Source organism: Vanacampus margaritifer, chromosome 20 (assembly GCF_051991255.1).
Source record: "Vanacampus margaritifer isolate UIUO_Vmar chromosome 20, RoL_Vmar_1.0, whole genome shotgun sequence".
NCBI classification, from domain to species: Eukaryota; Metazoa; Chordata; class Actinopteri; order Syngnathiformes; family Syngnathidae; genus Vanacampus; species Vanacampus margaritifer.
In genome coordinates this window covers 17757188-17784173 of record NC_135451.1, presented here as the reverse complement: position 1 = coordinate 17784173, position 26986 = coordinate 17757188, and the positions used below count along the sequence as shown (strand labels likewise).

General features: G+C 45.7%; 1 protein-coding gene across 3 annotated transcripts in view; it reads right to left on the bottom strand.

The window, feature by feature from the left end:
- The window catches only part of LOC144040208 (cadherin-18), a 142764-nt gene that overhangs the window by 37706 nt on the left and 78072 nt on the right, over positions 1-26986 (bottom strand). For all 3 annotated transcript variants that reach the window (XM_077554196.1, XM_077554197.1, XM_077554195.1), the window contains one exon: positions 13235-13736. In XM_077554196.1, the coding sequence (XP_077410322.1) occupies positions 13235-13477 (243 nt within the window). In that variant the 5' untranslated portion in view covers positions 13478-13736. The remainder of the gene's footprint in view (positions 1-13234; positions 13737-26986) is intronic.

Here is a 26986-nt window from a genome sequence, read left to right as displayed (position 1 = left end):
AAGCAACAAAAAAAGAAAAGAAAAAAAAGAGCAGGAGTGCCACAAATAATTGCTCCTGTTACGTGTGATATGGTTGAAACCCAAAAGGATTTCAAATATGCTGACTTTGTTCCAATCGCTGTATGGTTGGCAACATCACAATAACATTTGATGGTGACTAACTGCAATTCCCACAAAAACCAAAAGGTAAGCAGAGCTGCATTAATTTTTGGGGGATGCCTATTATTAGCGGCACATGCTTAATTTCTCGGTGAAGTTGCTTTTTTGTGGGAGGGGACATGATATCTATGCACGCTAATGTTCTGCACACTATTTGGCACACTATAATTCCAAGAAGTCAATGTATGAAGTGCTGCCGCCACTAGTGAAAATGTTCTCATCATCTGTTGGATGCTAACAATTTTCCCACACTCTAGACTTCACTTTCACAAATAGAAGTCGCTCACTCGTTCATAACGCCCTAGCTCCGCCCCACCATTGTCATGGAAAGCTTATATGATGTGACATGTATCACGACCCCTTTTAACTTTTTCATTTCAGCGAGACAAGAAATGCTGTTTTGACATTTTTATGTTCATAACACACCTGCGAAGTGTTTTTAATTGTGGGGGAAAAAAAGCGTAACGCGACTTCCTGAAAACATTGAAATGAGCCAGCGTGAAGTGGTGCCAGTTGCGTGGGTCCCTTTGGTTGATTGTTTTCCCGGCGTCAAGTCGGCGGGAACCCCGCAGCGCTTTTCCGCTGAATTATTCGACCGACGTCTCGCTCCGACGACGCGCCGCTTCGCACTCCACTCTCACGCAAAAGATCCTCGGGGAGGTCCGTCAGGGGGGATTTTTAATGAGAAGTTGTGCTCTAATTGTTACCAAGAGGATTAACACATTTATTCTCTAAACAGTCGCGAGGAGAGGTGGGCAAAGTCTGGCCCGTGGGCCATATGCGGCCCACGCCGTTCTTTCATCTGGCCCACCGACGATTGACACGATCAAGAGTCCTGTCATACTGTAAAAGCACGTGAATAACACGCCCCCCCCCCCCCCGTCAAGTCATGCTTTAAAAGCAGGATTTTTTCTGTCCCTCCATTTGCAGAATGAATAACATGAATGCGTAAATATTTAAACATTTGAATCAATGATGTTTTATTATGAAAACAAATACTGTGTTTTACCTTTTTTTTTTTTTTTTTAACCTCATGTATAATTGACTTGGCCAAGCTGTTTTAAGAATCAAACATGGCCCTCGAGCACCAAAGTTTGCCGAGCTCTGCTCTACATTTAGACATGAAATGTGTCTCTTTCCAAACATGTGCTTCATTTTTCTTCCTGGTGGCGTTTTTGGCGCCTCGCCACGCACCTCCGTCTCATCCCTAACGAACTTCACGCGAGTCTTTGGAGGGCCCGGAAGATAAACATTGGTGCGGCCGTATAAATTATTCATGCGCTGGAGATCAAACTTGAGGCTTCCTCACTCTTTGAAAGGCACTTAGAGGCGGAAAAGCGGGGAGAGCCAGCGAGAAACAGCAAGATGGCGTGACGGAGGGCCAGATGAGAGCGTAATGACCACTTTGGCTGCCGGCCTGGCTCATTTTCTCGCGCGGAGGTGCAAACAAGGCGGCCCCTGCGAGGCGCAGTCACCTGCGCGCCACTGCGGCGTGTTGATAGATAATGAAAAGATTAGGAGTGCTCGCGGCCAAGATCTGGGCGGGGCCTGAAGGCCAACGGGCGGCGCTTCCATTAAATCCACTGCTCAAAGGCGGCCACAAAGTGTGAAGGAAGTTCAAATTCCAGGGTAGGTTAAAGCGCAATGATTGTGTGCTGTGTTCATGTTAGCTGGCTAACGCTAACCGTGTCATGCTATGTTCACGTGATGTTCCCCACAAATAAGCCAATAAAAATAGGGTGACCACAAGTCCCGAATTTGACCGGGACAGTCCTGATTTTGAGCCTCGGGTCCCGGCGGATTTTGCCAACCTCATTGCCATGTATATGGAAATTACACAGTTGCGATTTACACGCTAAATCCGGTAAAATAGAATATAACTAGAGCTGTCAAAATTCATCGATTAATAGACAAGTAATCAATTATCAAATTAATCGACAACTATTTTTATCATTTGGAGGCATTTTTGTAATTCAAATTTAAAATGAATCCTATTAGTCAATTCAACGTTTTCATCATACCGGAATTAGAATCATTTCCTGCTTCCGTGTCTAAGAATGATGGGAGATGAAGTCCTACTAATTAGGACCAACTGTGTTTGTTGACTATGTTTTTGAAGTGCGCAATCTTGACTTTCTTTCCAAGCTGGGATTCTTCGGCCTGCTGAGACTCCCCCAATCAGAGTTATTTAACAAGTAAGGATGCCTGAACATTAGCGCTAATCATTAGCATTAGTCATTACAGCTAGTCATTAGCGCCAGTCATCATGAGCTGCAGCGTGCCGCGTTCTCGCAATTCCCCAAAAGCAAGCGCAGTTGTGATCCTGACCTCGCTGTGCTTATTTACGTCCTTAATCACAGCAGAAACCAAAGCGGACCGCCGGCTAACATTTCTGTCGCATTATTTCAAATCTCGGCGATCATTCGTCTGCGCGGGGAGCCTGACACGCGGGTGATTAATTTTGCTCATGCAGAAAATTTCACCAGTGCCCAGCGGAATGCCGTTAGCTTTAAATGGGGGAAATAAAGTCAATGCAGAGAAACAGCAGGAGATAAAAGGGAGGACAACGGAGCACTTTTGATGCTGGGCTCCCCCGAAGACATTTACAATTCAACACCTCCACCAACGTGGAATTGGACGTCAGCGCCATATTGGATGTGGCAAGATCATGACAAGGTCTGCAGAGATTTATGGTGTCCCCCCTCCCCAAAACAGAGTATCCAGTCCCAAATCCCAGCAAAACCAGGCCTTGTGTTCCGGTGTGCTTCTGCGTGCAATTCTGTCAAAGCCTGCCGGAGGACATAAGCGGCGCGCGGCAGCTGGCGGCCGGCAGCCGGCAGGCGACGCATTTCGGGGGAGTTTAAAGAGATCAGCCGAGTCTCGGCGCTGCGATCATTGCGAGGAAAAGCCGCCTCATCATTTCATCTCGCGCTCAAGGGAGCGAGGCGATGCCGACAGACAATCGAGAGACGCTTTCCTCTATCAACAACACCAAACAACTTTGCGAGAGATAAAGAGAAGCGCAAAATTGCAGAGCACGGTTCGAATGGGACAAATGATTTTTGAGACGTGGTGGTTTGTGAGGCAGAGTTAAGGTTTCGAAAGAAGGTACCAAAGGCGGGATCAGGATTTCAAATGAGGGTTTCAAGGTTTCACGTTAAGATAAAAAAAAAAATAATGACGCCTTCAAATTAGGGTTTCACACGTTAGGGTTTCAAATGAGGACTCGTGTGAAGCGGTTGGGATGAAAATCAGCACCTCCAAATCCGAAAGCGCGGTCCTCAGTCGGGAAAGGGTGGAGTGCCCTCTCCGGGTCAGGGGGTGAGATCCTGCCCCAAGTGGAGGGAGTTCAAGTATGTCGGGGTCTCGTTCACGAGTGAGGGTCGGTTGGAGCGGGAGATCGACAGGCGGGTCGGCCCAGCGTCTGCAGTGATGCCGACTTTGTATCGGCCCGTTGTTAAAGCCGTCGCCGCGCGTTCTGCGCACACGTGAACTCCCACAAGTCGCTTTTTTGTAGTAAAAAGCATCAAATAGAAGAAAGCCTGTGTGTGAAAATGACAAAAGGGCAAATGTCGCTGCTCAAATCCTCCATCTCGCGCTTTTGAAGCTTTACCGTGACCTTCATTCATCCGACTTCCTTTGCACCAAACTAGCCGCATCCTGCCGGGCGCTCGTCGCCCGCCGTGCTTCTGATCGCCGCCATCCATCTCGTCTACGCGCTGTAGATCTCGTCTCCGCTCGCCGCCGTCCGTTATGTCCTCTCGTAAAGCGGCATCATCTCCAGCGCCGCGGTCACAAAAAAGGGATGAGTGCGTCATAAAAATGGCGGATGCGCTCTTACAACTCGGCGCCAGAACTCGACTCAACAAATTGAATTGCTGGACAACAACATCACATTTGATGGAATTGCAAAGCACTTGGAAGTCAATCGACGCTTTAAGATGCTACGTTGAAAGCCGCTGAGCTCACATTTGGATTGTGTGGATTATTTCGAGGTGGATTTAAACACGGCACCGATTTGCCCGTCCAATTTGAAACCCAAGTTCGAGTGAAGCATACGATCAGGCGAGCTGCTGATGCGCGCCTTGGCTTCATATTTGCAATTAGCGTCGGCGGCTTCACTTCTGATTCATTCCAGTTCTTCCTCCTCACTCAAGAGGATTGAATCACTTTTTCCCCCCCAAACCGATTGTCCGATCGCCTCCTCCCAAATTGGCTCGCCGCCGTCCCCGTCGCTGGCTCGCCACCGATTGGCCGCCGTCACGCTAAGCCTGGCCACTAATGAGCGGCCGTTCAGAGGGTCACGGAGAGGACGGCCGAGTGCGACCAATCGCCGCGCTCCGCCCGAATGGTCGTCTGCCGCTTGGACCGACGAGATGGGTCACTTTCACGGGCGGTAACGAGGTTTTTACAGGCACGCTTGTGCTTCTGTCGCCAGCAGACAGAAGAAAACGATGGCCGACAGACTTTAACTCTTTGACTGCCAAAAACGTTAAATAACGTTTAGTAAAATCCTAGGGAGGAGTGCCAAAGACGTTAAAAGACGTTTGTTTCAAAACAGAGGTGAAACTAACCATTTTCTATTGTTGATTACTGAAAAACAGAATAAGGTAGAAACAAACTTTTTTTTTCTGATGAAAGATGAGAGTCCAATCATTCATTTGGTAGTATGTGTGTTTCCATAGTCCAAACACATAATTGTCTGTGGACCTTGAAAGATCAGTCAAAATACTTAAATCGGCTGGCACCCACGGCATCCCTTTTCTGAAAACGTCTGGCAGTCAAAGAGTTAAATTGTATACAGCTTAAAGGAGAGTTAAATATAACGACACTATGGAACATATATACATTGTCATCGTACAAGTTACAAGAGCAGCGAAAGTCACTTGACACTTCTAAATAAATAAATAAATGACCAACCGAAGGAGACAGAATGGCGACATAGCGACATAAGAACAAACAAAACAACACATCGCAAAGACTCGTGCATGTGGGAAGGACGAGGTTTTGGCTTGAAGTTTAACTGGCAAACCAAACGCAAAAGAAAAAAAGAATTAGGACCACATAGGGCTGCCCGATTATGAAGAAAATATTCATCACGATTGATTTGGTAATAATTTAAAATCACGATTAGGATGATCATTTGATTTTTGGCACAAAACAAAAAAATGTTGAGACACAGAAAAATATTAAGACAAATACATTTTGTTGAAACACTATAATTATGCAATTATTTCTTTTGGAGCAAATTTTTATTTGAATTTTTTACAAAATTTTGTTATTTTAAAATTAGAAAACATGTTTAAATACATACATTTAAACACCTCAAAAATAGTATTGATAATCTTTTATTTTTGGTTACAATTAAACCAATTTTTGGTTAGTGTAATTGTGAAGTGTAATAATTGAAATTGTAATTAATTGCACAGCCCTAAGACCACATAAGTTCCCCCCCTCAAAAAAGTCCACTCGCTTAATGCTAACACAAAAATGGAACACGATTAGCATGAATGGTTGCGGTGTAAATGGTTATTTGATGTCATGTAGACGGACAATAACAAGACTGTCAGGTAGAGGGACAAAAATTGAGATGAGATTTTATACCACAATTGTTAGCTTGTTTTCAAGGCCTGACTGCAATGTCAGAGTTTGAACATTGGGGGCGCCATGGAAAAAGGAGTTTGTCAATAAGAGACAAAGAAGAATAGGTTGGTGTGGAGAGAGTTTGTTTACAAGTATTGTAGATGGATGGATGTCATTTTGTTTGTAAATGAAAGGAAAAGAACACGGACACTGCACCACAATTGTGTGCCTCGACGTGCAGTCTGGGAAGCACGTGTGTGTAAAAAGTGTGTGCGCAACTTTGAAGATGTTGTGTGCACTTTATTAGCGTGGCTCAGTGGGCCGTCGCTCAGTGGGCCGTCGCCGAGGAGCGACTGCTGGGAAAGAAGCGAAGCGGCCATCCTGTCAAGAACATTTTTAATCCCCACGAGGTGTCCCGTAATCCCCACTGACACCTTTTCCGGGAGGCCTGGCGCGCTCGGCAACGCGCAGCTCGGCTATGGAGACGGACGGACACTTTGCGATGATGCTGCAAGACGCTCGGACTCCAATTTCAACACGATGGAACGGCTCATTTTTGCAAGTATGACACCAAATGTGCCCGATGAGAAGATCATCCTCTCAAACTTGGAAGTGTCGGTCGAAGGAACACGAGAGTCGGCCAAGTCGGCCTCCATCTTGTCTCGTGTTGGTGGCGGAGACGACAATGTTTTATTCATTCGTCTTAAAACGTGTTGCTGGGTGACAGAATCAGGCAACTGTCAGGTCGCGGCGCGCACGCGCGCACGCACGCACGCACGCACGCACGCAGCGGGCCGGAAAGACGACACAAGGAGGAGAAGAAAAAGAAAAGTTACCCGTGTTTGGCTGCGCGCGTGTCAATGTCAGCAGAGGGGGGAGGAGGAAGAGGAGCAGGCGCGCCTGTTCCCTGTCAAAAATCTCAGCCAATCTTCGCCTTCAACCTTTGAGCTCCTCGGCAAACAACAAAGCAACTCGCAAGGACTTGACGCATTTTTGACGAAGCGGAGAACAAAGAGAATTGGAAGGTGCCATTTCCGGGATGGGACGACACTGCAGGTGTTAATCACAAATTCACGTTTCCATTTCGAGCCTCAACTTCATTCTATCCTCAAGAGCTAAAAATACGTCCAAAACAACACTTTTTGTGAAGGAGGAGAAAAAAAAAAAAAACACTTTTCTGTCATGTAGCGACACCACAACATTCGAAAGGCAGCTGGCCTTAATCCGCATTTTTTTTTTTCTGTTTGATGAACATGCTTACATACGATGGCGTATTCGGGCCACGTATAAATATCTATTTTTTAGAGTGCGGGGGCAATATTCCGAGAAGAAAACTGGCAAATATACCAATATATAAACTTAACGTTTTTTTCTCAGAATATTGCCCCCCCCCCCCCACCCGCCCTCTAAAGAATAGATTTATACGTGGTGCAAATACGCCGTCGTACTTTCATGATCAGGATGTTAGAACCGATCACGAATCCGATAAGAAGATGGTCCAATCAATGCAATCTATTTAAACAATTCATTTATTGTACAATTGACTTTGCGGGCACCAAACCCGCGAATAGCCCAAATGTGTACATAATTGACAGCCATTGATTACACTGGGAAAAAACTGCCTTTACCTCTTTGACTGCCAGACGTTTTCAGAAAAGGGATGATGCCGTGGGTGCCAGCCGATTTAAGCATTTTGACTGATCTTTCAAGGTCCACAGAAAATTATGTGTTTGGACTATGGAAACACACAAACTACCAAATGAAAGATTAAACTCTCATCTTTCATCAGAAAAAAAAGTTTGTTTCTACCTTATTCCGTTTTTCAGTAATCAACAATAGAAAATGGTTAGTTTCACCTCTGTTTTGAAAAAAACGTCTTTTAACGTCTTTGGCACTCCTCCATAGGACTTTACTAAACGTTATTTAACGTTTTTGGCAGTCAAAGAGTTTTAATATAACGCACTGACGTCATATTTGAGTGTTCAGACGCCTTAAACATCGTTTTTGATGTACGCACTTATTTGCATCGTATTCATGTCTAACAGAGCACATTTGCAGCCTGGACCGTTAATGTGCCATATTTACGGCATCTCGCTCCGTAATTAGTCGTGATCCAAAATGGAATTGCTGTGTCGTTTGGCCTCCACAACGTTGTGTGGAGAGGACTCAAGTCAAGCCGAAGCAGCAGCAATGAAAACGGCCGCTTTCAAAGCAAATACGGGCAAGATACACTTTGCGGTCAAATGAAACCCGGGCTAATTGAGGGTCCTCCTGCCCCGACGGCCACTTAAGGAGCGAGCGCATCGGCACCAGCTCACATCCTTCAATCGTATTGTTTTTCCCTCCTCCTTATTTGCGCTAACCATCGGCAGGCCTCGTCTACGTAAACACGCATGTCAAATTGAGTCCTTAATAATGTTTGTGTCCCTTCCTTCCGCTTTATCATCGGCCAGGATTAGCTGTGCGCTTTTGCTTCCATCAGCAGCAGCACATAAACATAAATGTCTCTAACATAAGTATATATATGTATGTATAGTAGTCATGTGGATGAAGCCCGCAATGGGGTCGCTTTGTTGAGTGATGGCCTGTCAACGAGTACGCAAATTTATTGGGACAACCTGTGGCGAGAGAACAACAGCAGCCTGCAGGTAGCATCGCGTTAGCAATCAGCCGGCCGAACCCAGCAGTCACGCACACACAAACGCACACACACACGCACGCACGCACGTCAGCGTCTTTTTCCGCACACGAGGACGGTTGAAGGTTTATCAGCGATGTCGGCGTCAGATCCTCGGACGTATCCGCGCTTATCGGCAAGCGCGCCCGGGGAGTCGCCCGCCGACGCCTTGCTAGAGCGACTCCATCAAAGCCTTCGCGTCCTCGCATTTGAATGTCAAAGTCGCTGCCATCGCCCGATGCAATCGGCGACAGCATCGGCGACGGCATCGGCGACAGCATCGGCCCGCCTGCCTCCGTCGTTGGGGTGTCACGAAATGAAGTTGTTGTTCTTGTTGGTTTGTTTACGTGACATTTGCTACATTTGTCGTAGACAAATAGCATGTTTTCATGACAACAAATATGAAGAAGATCATGAAGAGACATTTGGACTAAGTAGCAGTTTTGTAAATGATATGGATTATTGCACAGACTCATTAAATATCGCACAGCAGGTGGCCAAACGAGGAAGAGACGGGCATTATATATATATATGTATATATATATATATATATATATATATATATATATATATATATATATATATGTGTGTGTATATACAGTATATACTGTAAGGAACATTTCCAGTAGGGGAAAATATTGATGTATTGATTTATTTATTGCTTTAAGAAGGCCGTTTCCAGCAGTGGAAAATAAAATCTTTTTTTATTTTTTCTGTCAGACCACCATGCCCAATGCCCAACCCGTAGGCAAGCGACGAAACACTCAAGTTGGCTTTTCTTTGTCTTGCCGACTTCCAACTGTAGTTTTGGAGCCGACAATCCACCGACAGAAACTGGCTTCTGGCATTAAAAAAATGAAATTAAGTCAAATAAAATCCACTGGCGGAAATGGGCTTCTGACAATAAAAAAAAAAATCTTTCATTATTATTATTATTATTATTATTATTATTATTAACTCTTTGACTGCCAAAAACGTTAAATAACGTTTAGTAAAAACCTATGGAGGAGTGCCAAAGACGTTAAAAGACGTTTGTTTCAAAACAGAGGTGAAACTAACCATTTTCTATTGTTGATTACTGAAAAACGGAATAAGGTAGAAACAAACTTTTTTTTCTGATGAAAGATGAGAGTCCAATCTTTCATTTGGTAGTATGTGTGTTTCCATAGTCCAAACACAACATTTTCTGTGGACCTTGAAAGATCCCTTTTCTGAAAACGCCTGGCAGTCAAAGAGTTAATAGTCATGTTTAACTTACAATAAAAAAATACTGATATGTTTGATTAATTTTTTTTAAAATATTTTTTCTTTTGTCATGGTAATCCGCAAGAGTGAACTCGAGTTTCTTTTATTTGCTGTGTTTTGTTCTTGTTTTTCAGAAAACATTCGACACAACTGACAATTGTGGCCCTTTTACTTCACCAATCTGAAACTCGCTCGCAACTTCAATTTTGGGCCGTCTGAGTAATTGAGTAAAAGTAGGCTAGCTTGCTAGCTGACGTCAGCTTTACAACAGTCATTTCACGCAACCTGAAAAGGCAATTAATTAGCAAGTCCCTCAATTACTATGTTAACTACGTCTGAATTTCCAACTCATCTATTTTTAAACCAACTTACCCCCCCCCCCCCCCTATTTTCTCAATCGCTCTGCCTTTGTTAAATGACATACAATGGTTTGCCTGTGAGAGTGACGCGATGGTGAAAAAAGATGTCGAGACTGCATCAATCCCAAAGGTGCGTTTCCTTCCCTTTTTTGTTGGTCCTCCATCCACTCTCAGCGGTGCGATTGGCGAGTGGAAGTGTTTTGGGAAACCGCAGCTTGGACTTAGTCACCGAGCGGCAGACCGCAGAGTGAGTTCGGGAGTCGGCTTGTTGACGCTCACAGCTTGTTAAAAAAAGAAAAAAAAAAAAAGGTGTCCAGTGCTCTGCTGACTCAGTAAGTGCGCAACAGCCAACTTTGCAAGCCTTACATCAGCGAGTGCGATGCAAACAAAAGCTGCCACGGAGACGCGAGAAATGTGTGGCGTTTGTCCTCGTTTTCACGTTGCTAGAATATCGGTCAGCAATTTTCGACTTGCAAAGGAAACAACGCTTAATTACGGTGGTTGGAAACGGCGTCACTGTTCATTCAGCCAGCAGTCGGTCTACATGTCGATACCTGACGGCTGCTCAAAAAGTCCATTTTGGACAAATGTCCTTTTTTTCATGGATCGGTCCAATTTCCAGCACCTCAATCTGCATATTTTCTTCTCCTTCATCGCAATTCACAATCGTTGGCCGGCTTCTACCTCACATTTAATTCAACAGTCACGAGTTGCTAAATGCAAACGATTAGACGCGGCTTTACTGATTGGTCGCGTCTATCAGCAAGTCAGGATGCAGACTTTGTTCAGTCGACACGGCAATCAAGTGTCCTCTGCTTGATGGATGTCAAATTTCAGTTTTTTGGTTTTGTTTTGATGCGATTGACCATCGACAGACGCATCACGAACAGTTGGTCGGTTCCGTCGCCAAGTCTTCATGCCGACAGTTTATTCTGCAGATCATGTATTCGATAAAGCGACGCCATTTTGGGGAACCTCAAGTCCTCCGACTCGCCCTCAAAATCTTCACTTGCCATCCGTGTTAAACGTCAGCAAATGACGATCGAATCAATTCACATCCAAAAAGTCCGACTCATTCCGAGTCACGACCGATTTGCGTTGTGACAAATTCAAAGTGTCAATCAGATGTCCTCTTTTCAGTGGCTTTATCAAATCCGATGTCGGCACGTCATCTTTTTGAAGGTTTTTAAGCATCATGTGGCCAAAAGCCATTTTGTGGACGGAGCCGCTGGCAAAGCACGTGAGGACAAAGTGTTTTATCCCTTTGAATGTTTCATGTGATTCCAATGTGGGTCCAATTACGAGGACGTGGCCTTGAAACAAATCACCAGGACAATGAAATAGGCGAGCCCGTCTCTCTGGCGGAGACAAGACGCTTTGTGAATGTTGTCTGTTTTTGGTGCGTTGGAGCTTCACATGATGCTAGCAAGAACGCGCTTCAAGCCACCTGGGCGGCTTTCCCCGCCGGGCGAGGACAGCCGCCATCCGTTGATTCAATAAACAAGACTTTTGAGGTGGAAAGTGATTTGCAGTTGTTGCCTTTTGCCAAGCACATCATCCCGCTTTTCTTTCTTCCAAAGGAATACAGACGACATATGTGCAGTCAGTATGCTGCCTTTTCTGGCTCTGGCAGCGCAGTTGAGGGGATTAGCCCGCGCCTGAGTGCCTCGAATAATGATCAGCGCAGCGGAGAAACACATTTTCACATTTGGGGAGATAAGGGCGGGCAATCTGCAAAGCGCGAGGACTTAAGTGACTCCCCCGTGGCCGCTGGCGGAGCCAACACAAGTCACGAGCAGTCACGTGGCCAACAACACCCGCTCGTGTCTTTCCGGCACGGCCGGCACAACTTTTCAATGACATTCCGCGCGATGTCGGCCGCCGGTGTCCTCTGCCGCCGGGCTTCGTTTCCCAGCCAGAGATCAAATCTGCCTTCATTTCCCGCAGAGAGTCCGGGTTCTAATCATTCGGTTTCGGTTTAAGGATGCTGTTAATCACACGGAATAAAACATGGCCGACGTGGTCCTAATGACAGCGCGGCAAACACAAAGCGGGCCAGCGTTTCCACATCACAAGACGAGAAGAAGGCGCAATGCTGACGTTGCCGTCCGACCCGAGTGCGGCGTGTTGGCAAGCGCCACAAAAACACAACATGGCAGCCGAGTCTTTTGATCAAGGCGGGAACATTGTCTTACACGGCACTAAGTGCTGGCTGGAGCAGACAATCGTTCCAGAAGATACAAATTGCGATTGACACATTCCTGCGTGAAGATTTGCCGATGCTGATAACTGACGTGTAGAGCAGGAAATGCCGCCAAATGAAAGTCAGAACAAGATAGAAGAAGACTTCGGGTCCTGAAGATTTGAAGTCAACCCATCAACTTTGCCAAGCCTTCACTTTCCATGCATACGTCGCATCTTCTGGCCCAATTTTGGAAAATGTCACTTCTGTTGGCAGCTTACTCCATTTGTGTGCAGCGTGACAGCTAAAAGCTGCTTCACCGTGTTTGCTTTGAACTCTGAGCTCCACGAATAGAAGAAGGTTCTGCTGACCTCAGAGGGTTTTGCATTTCCTTCATATATTCAGGACTCAAGTCATTTAGTGATTTATAGGCCACCTGCGGCCGTGGCTCAGGGTTAGAGACGGTCGTTCAGTAACCAGAAGGTCGGCTGTCCGATCCCCGCTCTCCCCAAGTCATGCGTCGTCGTGCCCTTGGGCAAGGCACTTGGCGCACATTGCCTCCAGTGCTACTCACACTGGTGTATGGAAGGTGCGAAGGTTCGGTGGCGGTGGGAGGGGCCGTAGGCGCACACTGGCAGCCACGCTTCCGTCAGCCTGCGGCAGCTGTGGCTACTGGCAGGGATAAACTTCTCGTGGTCTGCTCGGAGCATGCAACCTTTCAGTGTGCCATTGGCATAGCCATGATCGCCAACATCGGCGCTATGAACTCTTACTCAAGGGTAAGACTAAACGAAAGGGGTCCAATGACTGACCCTTGAGGGACCCCACATACCATGAGCATTTGATCAGACTCAAAACTCGCAATGGTCGCAAAGTAACTTCTTACCTCCGAGTAGGACCGACACCATTTTAGGATTGTTCCAGTGAATCCCAAGACTCCATAAAAGCGAGATTTGTGTGTTTCCGCTGGTAGACATTTCTCGAGACTCTTTGCGTGACCAAATTGAGAATGAATCCAATCCTTCTTACCTTCCCCACGTACTGCTGGTCGGTCCCCATGTGTTCTTCTAAAACAAAGAATTGGTTCCAGATCCAGCCCCGTTTGGGCCTGTGGTGCACCTCCGTCTCCCCGTTGGCCAGCTTGCTCTGGTTCCTGCCGGGGTTCCTGGCCAGCACCCTGGCGGGCAGGTGGTGGCTCGCCCCGTGGGCCCTCTGGATGAAGCAGAGGCAGACCAGGACGGGGCAGAGCCCGCCCGCGCCGGCTATCCTCATGGCGCGGCGTCTCGTGAGATTATCCCAGCGCTCCGGGACCTCAATTTCCTCGCAGCCGCCACCGCTGCCGACCTCTCCCAAGGCAAAACTTTAAATCCCAATGAGGAGAAGAGCGGTCCCAGTAAATCCAGGGGAGGTCATGGTCCAAAAAGCCGAGGTCCTTTTTACATTATGGAATTTCCCAGCTGAGCCGCGGACGTCAAGGCGCGGGCGATTCTAGTCGCGGAGGAGGTTAATCCCACAAGCCATGTTGGATATCCTGCGGGAGAGAGCACAGCAAGCATGAGATTACAAAATTCGGAAATGAATTCAAGTAATCCAATTACTTCTTTGAAACCCGCCTCTTCACAAAACTATGACCAAGACTTGAACCCCGAACTTGAAACCTTAACCCTGGCTAGAAACTCTCCAACTTGCTTAAAACCCTAACCACGACTTGAAACGCAAACTTAAACCCTAACTCATTTTTAAAAATCGAATTTAAAACATTTTAAAACTCTAATTTGCATTCCTAAGCTTTTTTTTGAAAGCCTAATTGAGATTTCACCCCTAAATCAAAACCCTGCCCCATCTTAACTCATTCACTGCCATTGACGGCTATAGACGTCAAAAATAAATTTGAACTATTTCTATTAGTTTAAAATGTTTCCCACTTTTGTTAAGAATATAAAAACCTAGAAAACAATTTTATTGTAGACTTTCAACAGATATAAAATTTGTAATTAATCATAACTTAACTATTGAAGTCATGCGATTAATTACAATAAAAAAAATTAATCACCTGACACGATAAAAAGAAAAGATTATTAAAAATTAGGGGCTTCAGGCAATATATATTTTTTAATTGTAATTAATTGCATGACTTCACTAGTTAACTCACGAATAATCACAACTTTTATATCTGTTCTAAATGTACAATATTTTTCCCCTCGGTTTTCATACTCTTGTTAACAAAAGTGAAAAAAAAAAAAGTTAAACCAATAGAAATAGTTCAAATGAATTTTTGACGTCTATAGCCATCAATGGCAAGTGAATGAGTTAAAGTGATGGACATGAGAATCTGAATTGCGACCAATCCCAGAAAAACCTCAAACGAGCCTCCCGCCATCAAAGGACGGCGGGGCCATCGCAGTCCCGGTGCGACGTTTTTTTAGTGAAGACGTTACGGCGCTCAGAAGGTCGTAGCGGCGTGCGTGCTGACTGACGGCTCGCACCCGAGGTCAGCGTCATTCGTCAGATGCTCCCCGACTGGACTTTATTAAAGGTAGCCGCCGACGGCTTTTGATTCCGGAAGTGTGCATGCCATAAAAAGCGATCAGCACCGTGGTGGAAAAAAGACTCAATTAAACATGAAGAAGAAGAAGAAGAAGAAGAAGAAGAAGAAGAAGAAGAAGAAGAAGAAGCCGCTGCCTTTTTTTCTTCTTGTTGTTGGCCAGATCTTCAAAGTTGCGCACCTGCTTGTTCCAGGCCCAAGACATTTGAAAGGAAGTGTTCTCCATTGCATGCTTTCGCACCGCCTTAATCTTCGGAGGGTCCCGTCCGCAGCTAATCCCGAGTCGGTTAGGGGACACCCTGAACTCGTCCCGGGTCACAACAAGGAAGCCTTTCATCTTCACTTGTGCTTTTGCAAACTGACCGCATTCATTTGCAGTCTTCTTCCACTTTAAAAGCAATTACAGCACATTACATACGCATTATTTGTTTCAACTCTTGTTTAAATCCGTAATTTAAATGCTCAACCCAAGTTCAAAGCTGAAACTTTAACCCAAACTTCAAACTTAAACTGAAACCCCTTTATCACTTTTGGAACCCTCATTTTAACTCTTTGACTGCCAAAAACGTTAAATGACGTTTAGTAAAATCCTATCAAGGAGTGCCAAAGACGTTAAAAGACGTTTTTTTTTTCAAAACAGAGGTGAAACTAACCATTTTCTATTGTTGATTACTGAAAAATGGAATAAGGTAGAAACAAACTTTTTTTTCTGATGAAAGATAAGAGTCCAATCTTTCATTTGATAGTATGTGTGTTTCCATAGTCCAAACACATAATTTTCTGTGGACCTTGAAAGATCAGTCAAAATGCTTAAATCGGCTGGCACCCACGGCATCCCTTTTCTGAAAACGTCTGGCAGTCAAAGAGTTAACCCTAATCTTTGCTCCAAAACCGCAATTTGAAATCCTAACCCCTTTTTGAAACCTTAGTTTGAAAACCCAATGACCCAATTTTGATACTCCAACCCTAGTTTGAAACTCGAACCCAGTCTTAAAACCCTGATTTTGAAATCCTAACTTAAAAAGTGTTTGAAAACCTGATTCTCGTTTGAAACCATTTTGTATCTTTTCCAGCAATTCATAACTCTTAAAAAAACAAGTGAACTTTCTTTCTGATGCAGATGATGACTCGCCAGCATATTAAATAATAATAATAATAATAATAATAATAACAATAATGGATCAGTATAGCGGCAACTACTGCTGGCAAGGATTTACGCAATGTCAGATTTTTTTTTTTTCCCTTTCAGAATCGGCGGCTGGCAAAAAAAAACAAGGCCGGTATTTGCCTGATATCGATGCCCTGGTATCAGTACTTGCCCATCCCTACAATAAAGATCTTTGTTTTGCCTTTTTTTTTTGGTGTATGTGCTGGGGTGAGCGGGAGTGCACCGACTCTACAGAGATGCTAAAGTTACTCAACTAATTAAAGCTCGCGACACCTCAAAGTGAGTCTTATTTGCGCTCTAATGTGTGCATCGTCGTCCAGAAAAAGTCTGAAGTATTCTATTATTCTCCACTTCAGCGAGTCTGCGTCGGCTTAAAAGTTTGCGCTGGTGTGACGCGGGCTCAATTAATTGCAGAGTGCGCTTTTACTCACAACTTTTACTCACAACTTTTTTCCTTGAGGGGTTTTTTTTTTTGGTGCAAAGAAGTCAAAAAGTAAGAGAGGGAATTGCCGTCTTTTGATTTGTTGTGAATTGAATCTCGGGGCGTGACAGCAAGCAAGTCGTGCTCGCCTCAAACGTTGCTGAGGTTTCTCAAGTCACAAGACAAAAAACGTTGGATGTCGCACACTAATTCCGCTGACAAGCTTGACTCTACAAGTGCGACTGTCATCCAGACACAAAGTCAAAGAAACCTTTTGTCAGTCTGGGGAGAAAAAAAAAACAAAAGTCTGCATTTGCAAAGTCAATGTGGAGGTGCTCATTAAATTTGGAGGCAGAAATATCAAAGTGTCTGCTGCCAATGCTGGGAAAAACAAGGCCCGGACGGGGACAGCGAATGCATCGCGTCCGCTCGACTATGACGTCATCAAAAGGCGACTTCACACCGCACGGACTCACCGCAAGGTTTGAAATTGTAACGTTAAGCGAAGCAAAAACGAATGTCAGTACATTTTTGGCTACTGCACAACAACAAAATATTGTTTTCGATTGTAAATCTTTTTTCAGGAAGTATCGTTTTGATTAAGGTGAAAAACTGGGATTCATGTATTTGTTTTGTCTCAGGACACAAAAGTTGACTGCCGCATAACAATTTGCCAGCGCCAAACACCGCTAAGCGCTAATGACGGAATTATTTCCCCGCCTCTATAAATAATTCATACATGTTGATTAGATTTTTGCTTGGAAACCGCGGCTAATCCCGCACGACACTTGTTAGCGATGCTAAGGAGGCGCCGCCGCGCTTGTTGACGGACGATTCTCCGCCGCCAGCTGCGGCGCGACGCAAGGCAAGTTGTGCCGGATTTAAGCAGCCGGGGATAAACACTCGACGGCAACGCGTGTAATCCGCATCCAGATTGGCATCGGCAAAGGTAGGGCGACACCCAAATCCCGCCTTCTGCCCGCTAATGCCGTATCCGCCGTGCGAGGGGCGAGCGTTGATAACACAATTGCGGGGGTTGAGAAAATGGCTGTCTTCCAAATCGCTCTATCGACGGGGGCGGGGACAACTCAAATGATAGAGAGGGGGCGCCATTTTTCATCAGCGCAACTGGGGACCACATAGCATTCACATTTCCCAACCAGATTTTAAATACAGGAAATACGTGTCAAGTCAAATGAAGTCAGTTTTACCTGCAGTGTCTTCATTAATCGAGAAGACAATCGAAAGATGACATCATCGGCTAATTTATATGACCCGTGTGTATGTAGAAAACCTCAGCAAGTCCCAAGCCAAGTCTTGCGTCCTTAACTCCCAATTTCAAGTTAAGTCTCAATTGTTTCGTCAGGTCAAGTCACAAATCGTCAACGTAGTGACTTAAGGCAACTCCAACCCAAGTCACGTTGACTCAAGTCCCCAACTCTGTGTAATATGACAAAAGTTTGTAAAGTTAGTTGTGGAAATGTTAGCAGAGGTCTAAAAATGGTGCTCAGAGTCGGAATCGGGGCTGTAACATCACAACTGTTATTTTGGGACGTGTGGAGGCGCACCTGCGGAGAACCGGCGTCTCCTCGCTTGGCAGAACGCGTTACACGGGAGACGAGGTCAGCGTGACATCCGCAAGCAACTTTTGTACTTTTGCCTCAGAGAATTTGCAAAGGTGTCGTATTTGATGTCCTCACAATGCAAAGCAGTGTTTATTTTTTCTTGTTTTTTTCGCCCGGTCCAAACTGTGTCAGACCTCACACAAAAAAAGAAGAAGAAAAACAACGCTGTTTCTGGTCTCTGCCTTCTGTTTTATTCATGCAAACAGGAATTTGAAATCACGGCGAATGAAGCGGTCATGTAAACAACTTAAATTGGACGAGATCCGAGCACGGGTTGGGCCAACAATCCTCGCAGGTCCGCCCGCAGCCGCTGACGGCGCCGCGGGACGCCGGCCACCTGCGAACGCCAACAAAAGACGGAGAGACGTCGTCGCCGCTAACTGGCAAATGCTCGGCCGCGCGCTGACGCCAAACAAACAGTCGGCGGGCCGCGGCGGGTCGGAACATGACGGCGAGCGGGAAAGGCCACCGCGGCGAGCGAGACGGGCTCACGTGAAGCTGAAGCCATTTAAAAGCCCCCACGGTTCGGTAGGCCTGCTGACGCTGCAGTTGAAAAATACGAGGAAGTGGACCGGGTGGTAAATGAGGCAGTGGAACTAGAAAAAGTACTGGACAAAATGGCGGGTTAGCGTTGTCCGTCTGTGAAATACGACGGCGTATTAGGGCCATGTATATATATATATATATATATATTTGTTTTTTTTTCTAAGAAAAAAAATCACAAATTTGCGGGTTTATAAAGTGGCAAATTTGCGAGAAATAAACTCAGAAATTTACACGAAGCGTAGCTATAGTCTAATGCGAGGATTCGTTGGCGGTCAATGGGACACTTTATAAAATGAAAAGGCAGGATGGATTCATTCTTAATCTTTACTCGTCATTCACAGCAGCTCGAGCGACAACACTTCCTGAATATTAACCAATCAGAAGCTAGCGTACTTTGAATAAATTCAAGTGAATGACGGAGAGCAGCAGATTCAACACATCAACTTAACTACTTGCTCACAAAAAAATACCAAAACGTATGAATGTGTAAATTATAATTCTGGAAACGTAAATGTAAATATTCATTCGAACAAATGAAATGCTTGAAGCTCAGGGTGCGGACCCTCACAAAGTGGGGCGTCTTTGTCACTGGCCGTACCCGACGCTTCAAACATCAAATGATTCATCTCTGCTAAACAATTACTATTTCCTTATTTGAAAACCCGACCGAAAAGTATTGGCACAAACATCCGAGTAGAACGCTATGAGTATCTCTTGTACGTTTTTGACTTTTTTTCTCGCACATTTTCTACATAATAAAGCCGCAAATGTAGCCCTTTATAAACTCGGAAATTTGCAATTTTTTTGTAAAGTTGAAATTTTTCTCGACCCCTCCTCCACCTTTGACAAAAAAAATTACACATGCCCCGAATACGCCGTCGTAGTGTTATGTACACGTTTGTAATTTGATACCGAAAATATTTTGTCTTTTGAAGGATCCTTGGAAATAACCAACAAGCCGCTCCAGGGGCCGACGAGTCCAAAGTCTGCGGGCGCTACTAGGAATGTTTTCCCACATTCTGCTGCTCGTCTTCATTTCCTCTTTTGCAGGAAGTTCTCAAGCACGTCAAGGAAGACGAGCGAGACGTGCGCGTTGTCATCCCGCAGCGCCGCGCGAGCCCGGCAAATTGAGGCGGTCTCATCGCGCCCACTTTTCCATTTGTGTCCAGCTGTTTTGCCGCTTGCCGGCTAACGCCGCTCGTCCGCTCGTCCGCGAAAAAACTCCCGCTGGGATGAAAGTTTTTACCGCCGCGGTCTGAAGAAAGTCTTGTCACAAGTGCGCCCATTGATGAAGGCACGTGTTTTAAAAAGGCGGGAAAAACTTCAAGCAGACCTTCACCGCGTGCTTGCTTTGCCAGAGTTGAGACTTGAGCCCCTTTTACGCTGCCTCCGTGAAAACTCCGCGTGCGGTAAACGGCAAAAATCTGCGTGACTTGGCATGAGTTGACATTCTTAAAAAATGAAATCCTGGATTTGCTTGAGGCAAATCGCGAGTGAGGAGCAGCAGCAGGTTTTTCAACACAGATTAGCTCATCGGCCCGCATGACGAGCTTTGGCGTGTCCTTCGTCAGCGCCAGCACCAAAATCGACAAGCATGTGCTCCAAAACACTCCAAATCCTCCAAAATGCTCCCAAAACACCATCTGTTCACTCTTGCCGCCAAAGAGCTGTTGAATCCGGTAACCGAAATGTGGCAGGAAATTCGTCTCAAATTGATAACCACGTTTGAAACCCGAACCATCGCCTGCCTTCAGCGCCGTAGTTCAAAACCCTAATCCTGGCTGCGAACCCTAATTTGAGAATTTAGCCTTCGCCTTAGCTTCAAATGCTAAACCCTAACCCCAACATGAACGCTGGTTTAAAACCCTCATTAAAATGTGCATCTTTTTTTGGGCAAAATCTAAAATGCAAAAGGAGCGAGCGAGCGAGCGAGAAGCGTCTTTGCCGGATCAACTTTGTTCAAGTTGTCACCGAGTGTCATTTGCGAGCAAACAAATGCAAAGCCAACTCGCTTGCTGATGAGCATTTTGTGTGTGTGTGTGTGTGTGTGTGCGCGCGCGCACAAGTTATTAGCGTGTGTGCGTGTGACCCAGTTGCCAAGTTGGGAAGGCATGAGCTCGCTCTCGGGAGGTTGCGGCACAACAAACTTTTGGGAGGCAAATGTCACGTCTGACTCCGCCGTCGCGTTTGCATGTTTGCCAATTGCAAAAAGGAAAACAACAAATTGGCGCTTCCACAAACTTTGCTTGGAAACCCCGACGAAGAAAAATCCATTTTAAAACCTTAACGCTGTCTTAAAACTGATCCAAACCCTCATTTGAAACCCTAACGCTGGCTTGAAACCTCGAACCTGCCTGAAAAAAAAATTGGGCTGGGAAAATTCTTATTTCAGAGAAGCCGAACTCTGACCTTTTGCTTGAAACCCTAATACGGTCTGGAAAACGCACCTTTGGCTTTAAAACCGACCTTGAAATCCGAAGTTTTGTTTGAAATTCTAACCCAGTAACTTTGGCTTGAAAAACTGCTCTTGGCTCGAAACCTGAATTTGACAGGCTAACCCTGACTGAAAAGTGTCTTTTAAAACCTTCTCTCTGTCTTAGAACTGATGAAACCTTTGAAATTCTAACCCTGGCTTTAAAACGCTGATATAAATTGATACCCTAATTTGGCTGTAAAAACTGCATTTTCACAACCAAAACTGGCTTCTCGTGTGAAATCCCAACTGTGTTTGAAGCCGTGAACTTGGCTTGAAGCCTCATTTGAAAGCCTGCTCTAGTTTTTAGACAGGGATAGGGTTTCACTATCCCAGTCTAAAAACCTGGATTTGAAACCTTACTGTCAAGAGTTTCCATGAAGTACTTGAATGTAAAACCGCAAATGTCAACATTTCAAGGTGTCCGTGCTTGTGGCTGGCGCGCGGCGGATGCTCCCTGCGAGTGGTCCAATCATGGTGCAGCGGTCTGATGAGTCCGCCTGTGGGATTTGAGTGACGGTGCGGCGAAAAGTGGAAGAAGAAAAAGGAGAGAGGGCAAGCGACGGGGACGAATGTTAATGGAAATGTATTCTTTTGCCGGCAGCTTCGCGCACTTACCGGTCCGGACGAGCAGGGGCGGGCTCGTCAAAAGGGGGGAGGAGGCGGGGCCCGGCTAAGCAGCCACCCGGCTTCTCGCATTAGCATTTCACAGCCACCAGGTACGTTCGGTCCCTTGCGAGAGTGCAAATTGAGGGGGTTCGAGTGTGTGTGTGGGCTCGCGTGTTGCGTGCTGAGCAAGGTTCATTTACATTTCCCGGCCACTTCATTAGGGACACCTCCACAATTCCTTTGTTCAATGGAAAAAAAATTTTCCCTGTTAGGTTGCATTGTCAGGAACAGCAATAATGTTCCCGGGTCAATTTGACCCAGGGAGTTTAACGGGTCATTTTGATTTAATTGGATCTGGATTGGAAGTACAAAAATATTTACGTAAACAACATTTTGACCCACATCATGACAGGAAGGTCAAAGTATAAGCTTTGGCTCAACAAACGTTGGGTTGGCGTGTCGACTTCAACCCAATCATGGGTCCGTCGTATTTCCAGGCTTCATTGTGGTTTCGAGTTCAACTGAAATGAGAACGGAGCGGACGCCCCTCACCCGCTCTCGTCATCCTCATCCCGGCCCTCAGCGCCGTCCTCGTCCGCCTCTGAATTATCCGAGGTGCTCGGTCCTTCTCCCACGCCCCATTATGGAGCGCTGGCCCCGCGCCAATTACGGCGCCTCCACTCGCTCTTGCGCGTCGACTGGGAGCCGCTTGGTCAGTTTTTTCTTTTTCTTTTTTAAAGACAGGGGCTTTTTTTAAAAAAAAAAAATTTTTATCAGCGGGTTGCTTGCAGGTTTCACAAAATCGGCAGAGCAAAGAGAAAATGCTACGGACGTCAGGACTTGGTTAAGGTTTCAAGTTGGTGTTATGGTTTCAAAATGAGGTTTCGAGCCAGGGCTGCAGTGTGAAATGAGGGTTTTAAGAAAGGTTAGGGTTTCAAAGCACAATCGTCGCCTTCCAACTAGTCTTAGGGTTTGCTCGGGCTTCTAATGAACTCCTTTGCTTCAAAAAACGTAAAAAAACGTTCTATTTTAAATATTGCCAAGATCCGAAAAACACATTTGTAGGTTGTTTTTTTGACGGCTTTGATGCAGCTTCTGACCTGAAGAGGTCGGTTAAAGCAATGGTAGTTATTACAAAAAATGGCCAGCAGGTGGCAGCAGAGTATAAGAGATCAGCAATGGCCATGTTGCAACAAGCTCTTTTTCCCAGTGTTTTTTTAACAGATTTGTGAATGATGATGACACCTAGCTATATTATAATGCTAAATGTATAACGGAAACAGATAGAAATATACTTTTTTTTCCTGATGGAAGAAGAGACTCTAATCTTTCTTTTGGTACTTTCCATGTTTTTATTCCAATAACACACAATATTCTGTGGGCCTTGCAAAACCAAATCCAAATCCAGTAAAACAGCCGGGAGCAAAGGGGGTTGCTTCAGTGAAAATGGCTGCCAGTGAATGACGTAAGGTGGAAAGTTAGAACGCCAATGTTAAGGTTTTAAATGATGTTTTCCAAACTGGACTGGGGTTTAAAATGTGGGTTTGAAGTTTGAGTGTTACGGTTTTGAATGAGGGTTTCAAGACCCAGCGTTGTATTAGGGTTCCAAAATAGGGTTTCAAGCCAGTGAGGGTTTTGAGCATGAGCGAATGAAGACAAATACACACAAACGAGCGACGCGTTTCTTTCCCCGTCTTCGATAAATCGACTTCGCCGGCTCCCGCTGAGCAGCATTTCAAAATCAGCGCGAATGAAAACGCACGAGTGGGAATCTTTCTTCAACGCGATCATTTGCTTCCTGACGTGATTTGTTGATAATTGCAATTTTCTGCCTTTTGTTGCGTCGGGACGACCAATAAGCAAATAATCCAATTTATTCATGCTTTTAAAAAGGAAATTAAACGTGTAAATCGTGAAAATGAGCCTTTTATGTAATAGTTCTCCTGTACTGGAGGAGTCGGGGAATCTGACAACTGCACGCACGCACGCACGCACACGCGCGCTCACACACACGTGGGCCATCCCGACACGTTTTTATGTCCCCCGGCGACTGGCGAGCAGTAATGCGCCGCGATTGCATAATGACGGCGGATCCTTTACGAGTCGTTTAAAAGGCCGCAAACGTGATGCGTACGAGAGACAAAAAAAAAACGAGGCTCACCTAACAGCGCATCGAGTATTCACGCGGCAACGCCAGGCCCAGAGACTCGCTTTTTGCATGTTTGGAAAACACACACTTCATACTAAAAAATAAATAAATCAACAAAATGCACGCGGGGAGAAACGGAGAAGAGATTCTCATCAGCTTTGCACTGCGAGCGAGAATCGGCGGCAGGGTAGCAACGTCCTCTCGTTAGGACTTGTTTACAACATCGTGGCACCGGGGGGGGGGTCATGAAAACCCGTTGGAAACAGAAAATCGTTTATTGATTTAAAAGATGCGAGCGCATCCAATCAAATCGTTCCACTTTGAAATATATCGAATTGTCTTTGATTGGAGAGATGAATCGTCAAAGGAAATGGCGCTTTTGGCAAGTTGACTCCAAAGTACAGCATCGGCCTTCTCAGACATGCTTTATTTTCATGACTGTGTGCATCGTTTATTCTCACTAAAGGCATCAAAACGATGACTATGGAAAAAAAGGTGAAAATAATCAAATAAATACATCAATAAATTGCCACCCTTTGTGCTGATGACTTTTTTTGCTCATTCTTGACGCAACTGGTCCCAGGATGCTCGGACCCAACCGGTCACAAGACACATGGACCGAACCGACCGGCTTCGTGATGCGCTCGTCTTAAGACACGTCGACCCGATGAGGAATTCACTCAACGATTCCCGCCTCCCATCAATGATCCCAGAAGGAAAAAAACATCTTGAATGGATCGCGAGGAGAAATCAACATTCGCTAGCAGCTCAGTGGGATACGGGCTTCAAGGCAGGCTTCCCCAATCCGGGTCCCCTGGGGCCAGACTCCTGCAGCTTTTAGCCGTTTCCGTCCTCCAACACACCTGATTCAGCTCATCAGCAAGCTCTGCACAAGCCTGATCACGATCCTGATCTTTAGAATCAGGTGCGCTGGAGAACGCAAACATTGTAAACCTGCAGGACTTTGGCCCTGGAGGACCAGGATTTGGGAAGCCTGTTTTAAGGTCTCAACAGACCGAGCCATCGTCGGCCCAACGTCGAGCCTCAACTGCTCGAGCCTGATGCCAATTACGGCAAACTTTCTGTGCATAATTAAGAAGTCATCTCCCGTCATCTCCCGATTCCATGTCCTGTCAGGACTTCGCTTTGACTCAATCCACGTAGCTTTTCTCCGTCATGTCATCCAAGGGTGGTCTTTCCTAAATCACGCTGATCAATTTGTCTTTACGTTCAATGTTGTCATGACCCACAAAGCGCTCGACTTGATGTCGAAAAGTTGGACCCACAACGGATTGACGCTGGTGACTCGTATCCAATGCCAGGATGTTGCTTTCCTCAGAACCGCCAAGGTGGATTCCGGCTCCACGGGGGGACCTGAAGAAGGCCGGTAGTCACGGGTTCGTGTGACAGCCTTACAAGGATCCAAATGACTGAGAGACGCTCGCGTCCCAAAACGTTTGACTTCCGCGGATTTTCCCTCGCTCGGGTTTCTGCTTCCCGCCAGGAATTTCAAACCATCCTTCCTACCGCCACAACTTCCTCGCGTGTTCGCCGGTTCGTCATGTCTTGGCGTGTCCGTTTCCATCCCCAATGATAAGAAGCGTAATGATCAAAAAATTGCACGCATCGTTTATATCTGGCAGACGCGCCCCGCATTGGAAGGCAGGGATTATTTCATTATTGTCGCACTCGGGATTGACCAGATTGCACCACTGAACAATACCCGTCTCACTTTTCAGACGCCCCCCCCCCCCCCAAACACACACAATTGCCCACTAAATGAATAAGCAGCACTGCAATAAGATTGCCGCGGAATGCATGAAGGTACGATCCGTCTTTTCAACGAGAATGATTGCAGTTTGGCGTGCAAGCAAAACTAACGGGATAAACAGGCGGGCGCCACAAGCGTAGCATTTCACCTCCCACACCACGCCGCGCGCGCTCCGCCGGTGTCGGCGGCGGGTGTGTGTCAAACTCTCAGAATCCTTCCACCACCTCACTCGCTCCCCCCGTCTTGCTTAAGACTAATAGGGCTCTAATTAGCTCCGTGGCCTTTTCAGACGAGGGAACGTTCACGGCTGATTATATCAGCACGCTGTCTCACAAAAGCCCCCCCCCCCCCCCCCTCTGAAACATCGCCGATACGAGCACATCATCAGAGCGGCGAACCCGAGTGGAAAGGCGGAGCGACTGACAATGCGCGTCACAAAGAGGACCCTCAAAGAGCGAGTGGTCCGCTCGTGCCAAAGACGATCCGCTTCTTCCGATCTTTGTGTCCATTGAAGGGCAGAAAATGATGAGAAATCATTCGGGGCCGACTTGCTGATTGACAATTCACTGCCGATCTGAAGTTAAGTTGAAGATACAGTGCAAGTGCGCCCTCTAGTGGTAGTGAGCAGGATAGTCCTCAAAAACCAAATTTGCTATTTGTGAATAAATGAGTCGTGCTTTGTCGCCATCTTGTGGCATTTTGGTGCCAAGGAAATCATTTGACGGGAATTGTAGAGCTCCATTAGTTGAAGTTTTCCCGCCACCTTGTGACGTCTTTTTGGGGGGGTGACGATTTTTGCTATTCAAGCTTATCTTCAGGTGATGACAATTTAGCTTTTTGCTACATTGTCAGAAAAACCCCACATTTCGGAACATTTTGCAATCCAAAAAGTCAAGAAAATGAGAGCCAAGCGTCAATTTCGCAACATCAATCTTCATCTCGCTCCGGAAATTTGCATTCATTTCCACGGAAAGTTTCCAACTACGCATATTCGATTTTGTCGCGTGCAAGAATATCAAAATGACGGCTCTAAAATGGCCTTCGCTGAAATATTTGGGTAGATAAAAACGGCCTTATTTTTCCCATGGATTGATTTTTAAACAAAATATAGAATATTTGGGACAGATGAAATGTGAACCACGTTTAGTTTAAGTCAACACATAATGACTAACATTCATCTTAGTAAGTGGGTTAGTCATGTTGTCCTTGGGATAACTAGCGCCCGCTGGCACATTTTGTTCTTTTTTTCATTTCTTAGACCATCAACAATTAATCAACAGAGCAAAAAGGATTGTGTGTTTGCACAGGGTTTCGTTCATCTTGCTTTCCTCCTCACATAACTGCTTGAAACCTTGACGTTTCAAAACCATCGGCCCATGCTTGTTTTCAACCCCCCAACATTTTCTAGATGATATCTGGCCCCGTTGTGAAACGTGATTTCCCGTCCACCATTTTAACGGCAAACTGATGCAAA